We start from the raw sequence: 13,338 nt of genomic DNA, 5'->3' as shown, positions 1-13,338 counted from the left end.
AAATTCAAAAATAAAAAAAATATCTTTCCCTTTTTCTCTCATCAAATTCGAAAATTTGGATTGACTTTTTCAAAAATTTTTAAAATCAAGTTGTTTCTTATGAGTCAAATCAAAATTTCAATTTGAAAATCTTATCTTTTTCAAAATCTTTTTCAAAAATCAAATCTTTTTCAAATTTCTTAGTTATTTTCGAAAATTCCAAAAATATTTTTCAAAAATCTTTTTCTTATTTTTATATCAAATTTTCGAAAATAACAATAACAATTAATGTTTTGATTCAAAAATTTTGAGTTTGTTACTTACTTGTTAAGAAAGATTCAAACTTTAAGTTCTAGAATCATATCTTGTGATTTCTTGTGAATCAAGTCATTAATTGTGATTTTCAAAATCAAATCTTTTTCAAAAACTAATTTCTATCATATCTTTTCAAAAATATCTTCTTCTCTTACCTTTTCAAAAATTTGATTTCAAAATATCTTTTCTAACTTCTTATCTTCTTATCTTTTTAAAATTGATTTTCAAAATTTGTTTCAACTAACTAACTAACTTTTTGTTTGTTTCCTATCTTTTTCAAAACCACCTAACTAACTCTCTCTATCTAATTTTCGAAAATATCTTCCCTCTTTTTCAAAAATTCTTTTTAATTAACTAATTATTTTAATTTTTTTATTTTAATTTTCGAAAAAAAAAATCACTAACCATTTTTCAAAAACAATTTTCGAAAATTCCCTCTCTCTCTTTTCTTCTCCTTTTCTTCCACTCACCTAAAGGGAACCTCTATACTTGGGTAAAAAGGATCCCTATTATTATTATTTTTCTGTGCCCTCTTCTTTGTCATATGAGCAGGAGCAAGGACAAGAACATCCTTGTTGAAGCAGATCCAGAACATGAAAGGACTCTGAAGAGGAAACTAAGAGAAGCTAAATTACAAACTATCCAGCAAGCACCTGTCAGAAATTTTCGAACAGGAAGAGGAGATGGCAGCCGAAAATAATAATAATGCAAGGAGGATGCTTGGTGACTTTACTGCACCTAATTCCAATTTACATGGAAGAAGCATCTCCATTCCTGTCATTGGAGCAAACAATTTTGAGTTGAAACCTCAATTAGTTTCTCTGATGCAGCAGAACTGCAAGTTTCATGGACTTCCATCTGAAGATTCTTTTCAGTTCTTAACTGAATTCTTGCAGATCTGTGATACTGTTAAGACTAATGGAGTAGATCCTGAAGTCTACAGGCTTATGCTTTTCCCTTTTGCTGTAAGAGACAGAGCTAGAATATGGTTGGACTCCCAACCTAAGGATAGCCTGAACTCTTGGGATAAGCTGGTCAAGGCTTTCTTAGTCAAGTTCTTTCCTCCTCAAAAGCTGAGTAAGCTTAGAGTGGATGTTCAGACCTTCAGACAGAAAGAAGGTGAATCCCTCTATGAAGCTTGGGAGAGATACAAAGAACTAACCAAAAAGTGTCCTTCTGACATGCTTTCAGAATGGACCATCCTGGATATATTCTATGATGGTCTGTCTGAATTAGCTAAGATGTCATTGGATACTTCTGCAGGTGGATCCATTCACCTAAAGAAAACGCCTGCAGAAGCTCAAGAACTCATTGACATGGTTGCTAATAACCAGTTCATGTACACTTCTGAGAGGAATCCTGTAAATAATGGGACGCCTATGAAGAAAGGAGTTCTTGAAATTGATACTCTGAATGCCATATTGGCTCAGAATAAAATATTGACTCAGCAAGTCAATATAATTTCTCAGAGCCTGAATGGAATGCAAGCTGCATCCAACAGTACTCAAGAGGCATCTTCTGAAGAAGAAGGTTATGATCCTGAGAACCTTGCAATAGCAGAGGTAAATTATATGGGTGAACCTTATGGAAACACATATAATCCATCATGGAGAAATCACCCAAATCTCTCATGGAAGGATCAAAAGCCTCAACAAGGCTTTAATAATGGTGGAAGAAACAGGTTTAGCAATAGCAAGCCTTTTCCATCATCCACTCAGCAACAGACAGAGAATTCTGAGCAGAATCCATCTAGCTTAGCAAATTTAGTCTCTGATCTATCTAAGGCCACTGTAAGTTTCATGAATGAAACAAGGTCTTCCATTAGAAATTTGGAAGCACAAGTAGGCCAGCTGAGTAAAAGGATCACTGAAATCCCTCCTAGTACTCTCCCAAGCAATACAGAAGAGAATCCAAAAGGAGAGTGCAAGGCCATTGACATAAGCACCATGGCCGAACCTGTAAGGGAAGGAGAGGACGTGAATCCCAAGGAGGAAGACCTCCTGGGACGTCCAGTGATCAATAAGGAGCTTCCCTCTGAGGAACTAAAGGAGTCTGAGACTTATCTAGAGACCATAGAGATTCCATTGAACCTCCTTATGCCATTCATGAGCTCTGATGAGTATTCCTCTTCTGAAGAGAATGAGGATGTTACTGAAGAGCAAGCTGCCAAGTTCCTTGGTGCAATCATGAAGCTAAATGCCAAATTATTTGGTATTGAAATTTGGGAAGATGAACCTCCCTTGTTCACCAATGAACTAAGTGATCTGGATCAACTGACATTGCCTCAGAAGAGACAGGATCCTGGAAAGTTCATAATACCTTGTACCATAGGCACCATGAGCTTTAAGGCTCTGTGTGACCTTGGTTCAGGAATAAACCTCATGCCCCTCTCTGTAATAGAGAAACTGGGAATCTATGGGGTGCAAGCTGCTAAAATCTCATTAGAGATGGTAGACAATTCAAGAAAACAGGCTTATGGACAAGTAGAGGACGTGTTAGTAAAGGTTGAAGGCCTTTACATCCCTGCTGATTTCATAGTCCTGGATACTAGAAAGGACGAGGATGAATCCATCATCCTAGGAAGACCTTTCCTAGCCACAGCAAGAGCTGTAATTGATGTGGACAGAGGAGAATTGATCCTTCAATTAAATGAGGACAACCTTGTGTTTATAACTCAAGGATCTCTCTCTGCATCCATGGAGAGGAAGCATAAAAAGCTTCTCTCAAAGCAGAGTCAAACAAATCCCCCACAGTCAAACTCTAAGTTTGGTGTTGGGAGGCCACAACCAAACTCTAAGTTTGGTGTCAAACCCCCATATCCAAACTCTAAGTTTGGTGTTGGGAGGTTTCAACAAAGCTCTGCACATCTGTGAGGCTCCATGAGAGCCCACTGTCAAGCTATTGACATTAAAGAAGCGCTTGTTGGGAGGCAACCCAATTTTTATTTATCTAACTATATTTTTCTTAGTTATATGTCTTTATAGGTTCATGATCATATGGAGTCACAAAATAAATATAAAAATTGAAAACGGAATCAAAAACAGCAGAAGAAAAATCACACCCTGGAGGAAGCATCTGCATGGCGTTCAACGCCAGAACAGAGCATGGTTCTGGCGCTGAACGCCCAAAATGGGCAGTATCTGGGCGCTGAACGCCCAAAATGGGCATCATCTGGGCGCTGAACGCCAGAATTGCACCCTGGAGAGGAGCTGGCGCTGAACGCCCAGAACAAGCATGGTTCTGGCGTTCAACGCCAGAAATGGGCAACAAATGGGCGTTGAACGCCCAAAATGGGCACCAACCTGGCGCTGAACACCCAGGGTTGTGTGCTAGGGAATTTTACATGCCTAATTTGGTGCAAGGTTATAAATCCTTGAACACCTCAGGATCTGTGGACCCCACAGGATCCCACATACCTCCACTCACCTTACCTCCTCATAATCCTATATCACCCTCTCTCTCCATTCATAATAATCCCTTCTGTTTTCCATTTACCACTCACATCCATACACCCCACCTACCTTTAAAATTCAAAATCTCTTTTCCCACCCAATCCCACCCATATGGCCGAATACACACATCCCTCCATCTCCTCCATATCTTCTTCTTCTTCATCTATTCTTTCTTCTCTTGCTCGAGGGCGAGCAAAATTCTAAGTTTGGTGTGGTAAAAGCATAGGCTTTTTGTTTTTCCATTACTATTGATGGCACCTAAGACCGGAGAATTCTCTAGAAAAGGGAAAGGGAAGACAAAATCTTCCACCTCCGAGTCATGGGAGATGGAAAGGTTCATTTCCAAAGCCCATCAAGACCACTTCTATGATGTTGTGGCCAAGAAGAAGGTGATCCCCGAGGTCCCTTTCAAACAAAAGAAATGAGTATCCGGAGATCCGACATGAAATTCAAAGAAGAGGTTGGGAAGTTCTAACAAATCCCATCCAACAAGTCGGCAACCTAATGGTTCAAGAGTTCTATGCCAATGCATGGATCACTAGGAACCATGATCAAAGTAAGAACCCGAACCCAAAGAATTATCTCACCATGGTTCGGGGAAAATACTTAGATTTTAGTCCGGAAAATGTGAGGTTGGCGTTCAACTTGCCAAACATGGAAGAGAACGCACGCCTCTACACAAGGAGAGTCAACTTTGATCAAAGGTTGGACCAAGTCCTCATGGACATATGTGTAGAAGGAGCTCAATAGAAGATTGACTCCAAAGGCAAGCCGGTTCAACTAAGAAGACTGGACCTCAAGCCTGTGGCTAGAGGATGGTTGGAGTTCATTCAATGCTCAATCATTCCCACTAGCAACCGGTCTGAAGTTACTATAGATCGGGCCATCATGATCCATAGCATCATGATTGGAGAAGAGGTAGAAGTTCATGAGATTATACCTCAAGAACTCTACAAGGTGGCTGACAAGTCCTCCACTATGGCAAGGTTAGCCTTTCCTCACCTCATTTGCCACCTATGCAATTCGGCTGGGATTGACATAGAGGGAGATATCCTCATTAAAGAGGACAAACCCATCACTAAGAAAAAGATGGAGCAAGCAAGAGAGCCCATTCATGGAGCTCAAGAGGCGCATGAAGCTCATCACCATGAGATCCCGGAGATGCCTCAAATGCATTTTCCTCCACAAAATTATTGGGAGCAAATCAACACCTCCCTAGGTGAATTGAGTTCCAATATGGGACAACTAAGGGTGGAACATCAAGAGCACTCCATCATCCTTCATGAAATAAGAGAAGATCAAAAAGCAATGAGGGAGGAGCAACAAAGACAAGGAAGAGACATAGAAGAGCTCAAGGACATCATTGGTTCCTCAAGAAGGAAACGCCACCATCACTAAGGTGGATTCATTCCTTGTTCTTCTTTCTTCTGTTTTTCGTTTTCTATGTTATGTGCTTATCTATGTTTGTGTCTTCATTACACGATCATTAGTAGTTAGTAACTTTGTTTTAAAGTTATGAATGTCCTATGAATCCATCACCTCTCTTAAATGAAAAATGTTTTAATTCAAAAGAACAAGAAGTACATGAGTTTCAAATTTATCCTTGAACTTAGTTTAATTATATTGATGTGGTGACAATGCTTCTTGTTTTCTGAATGAATGCTTGAACAATGCATATGTCTTTTGAAGTTGTTGTTTAAGAATGTTAAATATGTTGGCTCTTGAAAGAATGATGACAAGGTGACATGTTATTTGATAATCTGAAAAATCATAAAAATGATTCTTGAAGCAAGAAAAAGCAGCAAAGAACAAAGCTTGCAGAAAAAAAAAGAGAAAAATAGGCGAAAAAAATTTATAGAAAGAAAAAGAAAAAGCAAGCAGAAAAAGCCAAAGCTCTTAAAACCAAGAGGCAAGAGCAAAAAGCCAATAACCCTTAAAACCAAAAGGCAAGGGCAAATAAAAAGGATCCCAAGGCTTTGAGCATCAGTGGATAGGAGGGTCTAAAGGAATAAGATCCTGGTCTAAGAGGCTAAACCAAGCTGTCCCTAACCATGTGCTTGTGGCGTGTAGGTGTCAAGTGAAAACTTGAGACTGAGCGGTTAAAGTCAAGGTCCAAAGCAAAAAAAGAGTGTGCTTAAGAACCCTGGACACCTCTAGTTGGGGACTTTAGCAAAGCTGAGTCACAATCTGAAAAGGTTCACCCAATTATGTGTCTGTGGCATTTATGTATCCGGTGGTAATACTGGAAAACAAAGTGCTTAGGGCCACGGCCAAGACTCATAAAATAACTGTGTTCAAGAATCATCATATTGAACTAGGAGAATCAATAACACTATCTGAACTCTGAGTTCCTAAAGATGCCAATCATTCTGAACCTCAATGGATAAAGTGAGATGCCAAAACTATTCAAGAGGCAAAAAGCTACAAGTCCCGCTCATCTGATTGAAGCTATGTTTCATTGATAGTTTGGAATTTATAGTATATTCTCTTCTTTTTATCCTATTTGATTTTCAGTTGCTTGGGGACAAGCAACAATTTAAGTTTGGTGTTGTGATGAGCGGATAATTTATACGCTTTTTGGCATTGTTTTTAGTATGTTTTTAGTAGAATCTAGTTAAATTTACATTTCTGGACTTTACTATGAGTTTGTGTGTTTTTCTGTAATTTCAGGTATTTTCTGGCTGAAATTGAGGGACTTGAGCAAAAATCAGATTTAGAGGTTGAAGAAGGACTGCTGATGCTGTTGGATTCTAACCTCCCTGCACTCAAAATGGATTTTCTGGAACTACAGAACTCAAAATGGCGCGCTTCCAATTGCATTGTAAGGTAGACATCCAGGGCTTTCCAGCAATATATAATAGTCCATACTTTGCCCAAGTTTAGATGATGCAAACTGGCGTTCAACTCCAGCTCTCTGCCCAATTCTGGCGTCCAGCGCCAGAAACAAGTTGCAAAGTGGAGTTCAACGCCCAAATTGGCACAAAAGTTGGCGTTCAACTCCAAGAATGACCTCTCCACGTGTAGACTTCAAGCTCAGCCCAAGCACACACCAAGTGGGCCCCGGAAGTGGATTTATGCATCAATTACTTCTGTAAACCCTAGTGACTAGTTTATTATAAATAGAACTTTTTATCATTGTATTCGAAGTCTTGGTTACTCCGGTTCCCCTCTGGGGCCGAGACCAATGAACTCCATTATCCCTTATGTATTTTCAACGGTAGAGTTTCTGCACTCCATAGATTAAAGTGTGGAGCTCTGCTGTTCCTCAAGGATTAATGCAAAGTACTACTGTTTTCTATTCAATTCAACTTATTCCGCTTCTAAGATATTCATTCGCACTTCAACCTGAATGTGATGAACGTGACAATCATCATCATTCCCTATGAACGCGTGCCTGACAACCACGTCCGTTCTACAATAGACTGAATGAGTATCTCTTAGATTACTAATACAGGGGATCGAGTCCGAGATATTGGGATCTTCGTGGTATAAGCTAGATTGATGGCGGCATTCATGAGAATCCGGAAAGTCTAAACCTTGTCCGTGGTATTCCGAGTAGGATTCTGGGATTGAATGACTGTGACGAGCTTCAAACTCGCGAGTGCTGGGCGTAGTGACAGACGCAAAAGGATAGTAAATCCTATTCCAGTATGATCGAGAACCTCCAGATGATTAGCCATGCAGTGACAGCGCATCGGACCATTTTCACAAGGAGGAATAGGATGCAACTAACGACAAAGGTGATGCCTCCAGACGATTAACCGTGCTGTGACAGAGCATTTGGATCATTTTCCCGAGAGAGATCGAAAGTAGCCATTGGCACCGGTGACATCCTTACATAAAGCTAGCCATAGAAAGGAGTAAGATTGATTGGATGAAGATAGCAGGAAAGCAGAGATTCAGAGGAACGAAAGCATCTCTACACGCTTATCTGAAATTCTAACCAATGAATTACATAAGTATTTCTATCCTTATTTTAGTATTATTTTCGAAAACCCCATTACTATTTTATATCTGCCTGACTGAGATTTACAAGGTGACTATAGTTTGCTTCATACCAACAATCTCCGTGGGATTCGACCCTTACTCACGTAAGGTATTACTTGGACGACCCAGTGCACTTGCTGGTTAGTTGTGCGAAGTTGTGAACCATGGTATTGGCATCATGTTTTTGGGCGCCATTGCCAGGGAAAGAAAGAGCAATGAATTTTACATAATCAAAGTGTAATCACAATTTCGTCCACCAATCACCGGCTTTAAATTCTTTGCCTCTTATGTTCCTATCATGCACGGCTTTCATTTTTTCCTTGTAAAGTCTAGAGTTCTCATAAGCTTCAAACCTCAAACATTCCAACTCCGCTAATTGTAGCTTCCTCTCAATTCCAGCTCCACCCAAACTCGGGTTACACTCCTTGATGGCCCAATACGCCTTGTGCTCTATTTCCATCGGCAAATGGCAAGCTTTACCATACACCAACCGAAAGGAATTCATGCCAATTGGCGTTTTGTATGCCGTTCAGTAGGCCCATAATGCGTCGGTGAGCTTGGCACTCCAATCTTTCCTATTGGGTTTCACAATCCTTTCCAAGATGCATTTAATCTCCCGATTGGAAACCTCGGCTTGGCCGTTTGTTTGTGGGTGGTAGGCCGTGGCTACTTTATGCATGATGCTATACTTCTTCATGAGTCCTTCCATTCTTCTGTTGCAAAAGTGTGAACCTTGGTCGCTCATGATTGCTCGTGGCAACCCAAATCTACAAATGATATTATTTCTCACAAAAGAAAGGACTACGTTATCATCATCCGTCCGGGTGGGTATCGCTTCCACCCATTTGGACACATAATCAACAGCGAGTAGAATGTAGAGAAAACCATTAGAATTTGGGAATGGCCCCATGAAATCAATTTCCCACACGTCGAAAATCTCACAAAATAGCATGGTTTGTTGGGGAATTTCATCCTTCTTAAAGATATTACCAAATCTAATGCATTGAGAACAAGATTTACAAAAATGAGAAGAGTCCTTGAAAAGAGTTGGCCACCAAAAGCCACAATCTAGGATTTTCCTTGTCGTTCTTTGAGGTCCAAAATGGCCTCCTCCCTCGGAGGAGTGGCAAGCTTCCAAGATTGAGTGGAATTCGGTTTGTGGAATGCATCTCTGAATTACTTGATCTGTCCCACATCTCCAAAGGTATGGGTTATCCCACACATAGTATTTGGATTCACTTTTTAGATTATGCCTTTAGTGTTTGGAGAGATTAGGAGGGAAGGAACGAGATACTAAGTAATTGGCGATGGATGCATACCAAGGAATGGTTTCCGAGATTGCATGCAAGCCCTCAAATGGAAAAGAATTATTGATAGGAGTAGTATCGCCTTTTGTGTGTTCAAGGCAACTTAGGTGGTCCGCCACTAGGTTTTGCGTACCACTCATATCCTTGATTTCCAAGTCAAACTCTTGCAACAATAAAACCCATTTAATCAATCTCGGTTTGGATTCCTTCTTAGCCAATAAATACTTTAATGCCGCATGATCTGAGTACACTACCACCCTTGAACCGAGAAGATATGCTCGGAACTTGTCCAAGGCAAAAACAATGGCCAAAAGTTTTTTTCGGTAGTAGTGTAGTTGGATTGGGCTCCATCTAATGTTTTTAATGCATAGGCTATGACATATGGATTCTTACCCTCGCATTGTGCTAACGCGGCTCCCACGGCAAAATTTGAAGCATCACACATTATTTCAAATGGCCTACTCCAATCCAGCCCTCGCACAATAGGAGCTTAGGTCAATGCTACCTTGAGCTTGTCGAAAGCCTCCATGCATTCCTTGCTTAAATCAAACTCAATATCCTTTTGTAGCAACCTTGAGAGAGGCAATGCTACCTTGCTAAAATCCTTGATGAATCTCCGATAAAATCCTGCATGTCCAAGAAAAAAGTGGACCTCCCTCTCGGAAGAGGGGTAAGATAAACTAGATATAACATTAATTTTAGCCGGATCTACAGAGATACCATCTTTGGAAACAATATGTCCTAAAACAATGCCTTGTTTGACCATGAAATGACATTTCTCAAAATTTAAGACAAGGTTGGTTTTAGTACATCTTTCCAAAACTTTTTCAAGACTATCCAAGAAATGATCAAAAGAATCACCATATACCGTGAAGTCATCCATGAATACCTCCATGCATTGCTCTAGAAAATCCGCAAAGATGCTCATCATGCACCTTTGGAAAGTTGTCGGTGCATTGCATAAGCCGAATGGCATACGCTTGTAGGCATAAGTTCCAAAAGGGCAAGTAAATGTTGTTTTTTCTTGGTCCTCTAGAGCAATGTGTATTTGGAAGTATCCCGAATAGCCATCTAGGAAGCAATAATGAGACTTACCGGATAATCGATCGAGCATTTGATCGATAAACGGAAGTGGAAAGTGATCTTTTCTAGTGGCCACATTCAACCTTTGGTAGTCTATGCATACTCGCCAAGAGTTTTGCACCCGTGTTGCTATGAGCTCCCCGCTTTCATTCTTAATTGTGGTTACCCCGGACTTCTTAGGTACAACTTGAACGGGACTTACCCATTCACTATCCGAAATAGGGTAGATGATGTCCGCCTCAAGTAACCTTGTTACCTCTTTCTTGACAACCTCCAAAATAGTAGGATTTAATTGCCTTTGAGGTTGTCTCACGGGTCTAGCTCCCTCTTCCAAAAAGATACGGTGCGCACACACTTGGGGACTTATCCTCACTAGATCTGCCAAACTCCACCCTATTGCCCTTTTGTTCTTCCTCAAAATGCGTAGCAACTTCTCTTTTTGTTGAGGATTGAGTTCTCTTGCTATAATCACCGGAAACTTGTGGGCTTCATCAAGGTATGAATACTTTAAGTGGGGTGGTAATGGCTTCAATTCTAGCTTTTGCTCTTGGCTTGCCGCTTGAACTTCTTCACTTGGATCTTCACTATTTTCTTCAATCATATTTTTCTCTTCTAGCTTTGCACAATGCACTTCCGCCACAATGTTGTCAATTAAATCATACCGGAATACGGAATGGTTCTCCGGTGGGTGCCTCATTGCTTCTTCTAGACTAAAACTTACAACTCTCCCATCTATCTCGAATGAGTAAGTTCCCGAATGGGTATCCAACTTGAATCTAGAGGTCCTCAAAAATGGCCTCCCAAGTAGGATAGATGATGCCCTCTCGGATTCGCTTGGTGGCATCTCAATAATATGGAAATCAATTGGGAATATCAAACCCTTTATGTCGACCAACACATCTTCCACAATACCCGACACGGTTATTATGCTCTTGTCTGCCAAGACAAACCTAGCCGCCGACCGCTTCAACGGTGGGAGCTTCAATAGATGATAAATGGAAAGAGGCATAATACTAACGCATGCACCAAGGTCGCACATACAATCAATGAATTGGAATCCATCAATGACACAAGAAACTAAGCAAGGACCCGGATCAACACACTTTTCCGGAATGGATCCCATCAAAGCCGAAATGGAACTACCCAATGGAATGGTTTCCAACTCATGAATTCTATCTTTGTTCATACACAAGTCCTTAAGAAATTTCGCATATTTAGGCACTTGGTGTATAGCATCAAAGAGGGGGATAGTTACCTCCACTTTTTTGAACATCTTTACAATTGTTGGGTCAAGCTCCATACGTTTCTTAGCCTTTTTTGCCAATGTAGGAAATAGAATTGGTTGAGCCACTTCCTCTAAAATTTGCTCCTTTCTAGGGACTTCACTCCTTGGTTGTGCTTCTTCATCTTCAACTATTACATGTGACTCCTACTCTTCTTCAGTTTCTTCTATCTCAACTCCATCTTCTTCTTGAGCAACTTTCATCGGGTTAGGTGCCGTTGAATCTCTTTCCTTCAATTGCGTTCCAGACCTCAAGGTTACGGCGTTGATGCCACCTTTGGGGTTAGGCAAAGGTTGAGAGGGTATGGCACTAGAGGTTGATGCTTAAGGAGTAGGAATAGAAGGTAGCTCCATGCGAGCAATGACAGCTTGGAGAGTAGAAGTGAGGCCATTAAGACTTGAGTTGAGGGTGTTTTGGAGTTCCTTTTGTCCTTGGAGTATGGATCGGAGTGTGTCATCTTGATTTGGAGATGTGGAAGGGTAGGTAATTTATGGTGCTTGGGGTTGATTGGGTGAAAGTGGTTGTCTTTGAGGTGGTATGTAGGTTTGATAGTTTCTTCCTTGATTTGGTTGTTGGTTTGGAGTGTTTTATGAATAACGGTTTTGTGAAGTGTTGTTGTTCCATCTTTGGTTGCCTCCATTGTCCCTTCCTCCTTGTTGATAATTGTCCCGCCAACTTTGGTTGGAGCTATCCCTCCATCCTTGATTGGAATTCTTACTCCCTTGGCTATAGTTACCTCCTTGTTGGGGGTACCCTTGGTTATGATTGCTCCCTTGGTTGTGGTATCCTTGATTGGAACGTTCATAGTAAGGGCGATCATAAAAGTTGTGGGTAGCCGCTAGAGTGTTATCCTCTTGGAGACTTGGACATTTGTCCGTGTAGTGGGAGTAGGATGAGCAAATGCCACACACTCTTTGAGGGACCAATTGTTGACATTGTTGGTTTTGAGGAGAAGGTTGTTGTTGAGATGGAGGTGCTTGTTGATTCACTTGGAGTTGCTTTAGAAGGCTTGTCATTTCACACAAAGTCTTGGTAAGGGTAGCAGTCTCACCACCAGAAGAAACTTCATTTACAGCCTTTGGATGGTTGACTCTTCGTCTAGCTTGTTGAGTGGACTCGGCCAAGTCGGTAATGAGTTGTCATGCCTCCTCCGCCGTCCGATACTTTGACAAAGAATCGTTGCTTGAAGCATCCAATAAATTCTTATCTTGCTCCCTCATGCCTTGGCATACATAGCTACGCAAGACTTGAGTGTCAATCATATGGTTTGGACATGAATCAAGAAGTTTGCAAACCGTTCCCAATATTCATACAAAGTTTCCATCTCGCCTTGTACAATACATGAGATCTCCTTCCTTAGCTTGTCCGTCATTTCCACGGGCATGAACTTATCAAGGAATTCTCTCTTATGCAAATCCTAATCGGACACAACATCACTAGGCAAGGTATAGAACCACTCCTTGGCTCTTCCCTCAACAGAGAAGGGAAAGGCAAACAACCATATAGCCACTTCATCGGATCCTTCCCGCTTAGTAGTCGAGCATACACCATGAAAGTCCTTGAGGTGTCTAATTGGATCTTGTGCGGGAAGTCCATGGAATTTTGGTAAGAGATTGATGAGAGCAGTCTTGAGTTCAAAATTTGTATTCAAGTTGGGATGAAGCACATGTAGAGGTTGGAGAACAAAATCCGGTGCACCCGCTTCCTTGAGAGTAACTCTTCTTGGAGCGGCCATGTTGTCAAAACCTAGATCAAAAGAAAAACTATTAGTAGTATCAACGGAAGAGTAATTGGTGCCTTCGTTGGATGACGATGATATGGTTGGTGAATTTGTAAGAACCTTTTCACCTTCCTCAAAGACCAACAGCCTCCGAGCTTGCTTAATATGAAGCAAGGTTCTTTCAATTTCCGAATCAAAGGGTGCTAAGCTCG

General features: G+C 40.9%; 1 protein-coding gene and 1 non-coding gene across 2 annotated transcripts; both read right to left on the bottom strand.

Moving 5' to 3' along the window:
• Window positions 1–1,373: 1,373 nt before the first annotated feature.
• LOC112753838 (small nucleolar RNA R71) lies at window positions 1,374–1,481 on the bottom strand. The gene has a single exon (XR_003178202.1). It is a non-coding gene; the product is annotated as a small nucleolar RNA R71 (small nucleolar RNA).
• Window positions 1,482–8,262: 6,781 nt separating this feature from the next.
• Window positions 8,263–11,423, bottom strand: LOC140179231 (uncharacterized). The gene is made up of 2 exons (XM_072217903.1): window positions 10,136–11,423; window positions 8,263–8,567 (listed from the first exon to the last, which is right to left on the bottom strand). Exons 1-2 carry the CDS (start codon window positions 11,421–11,423, stop codon window positions 8,263–8,265), a joined length of 1,593 nt encoding a protein of 530 aa, XP_072074004.1.
• Between the last annotated feature and the right edge of the window lie 1,915 nt (window positions 11,424–13,338).

Source organism: Arachis hypogaea, chromosome 15 (assembly GCF_003086295.3).
Source record: "Arachis hypogaea cultivar Tifrunner chromosome 15, arahy.Tifrunner.gnm2.J5K5, whole genome shotgun sequence".
Lineage (NCBI taxonomy): Eukaryota > Viridiplantae > Streptophyta > Magnoliopsida > Fabales > Fabaceae > Arachis > Arachis hypogaea.
Note: the sequence above shows the minus strand (reverse complement) of the source record. Positions and strands in the feature narration are given on the sequence as shown.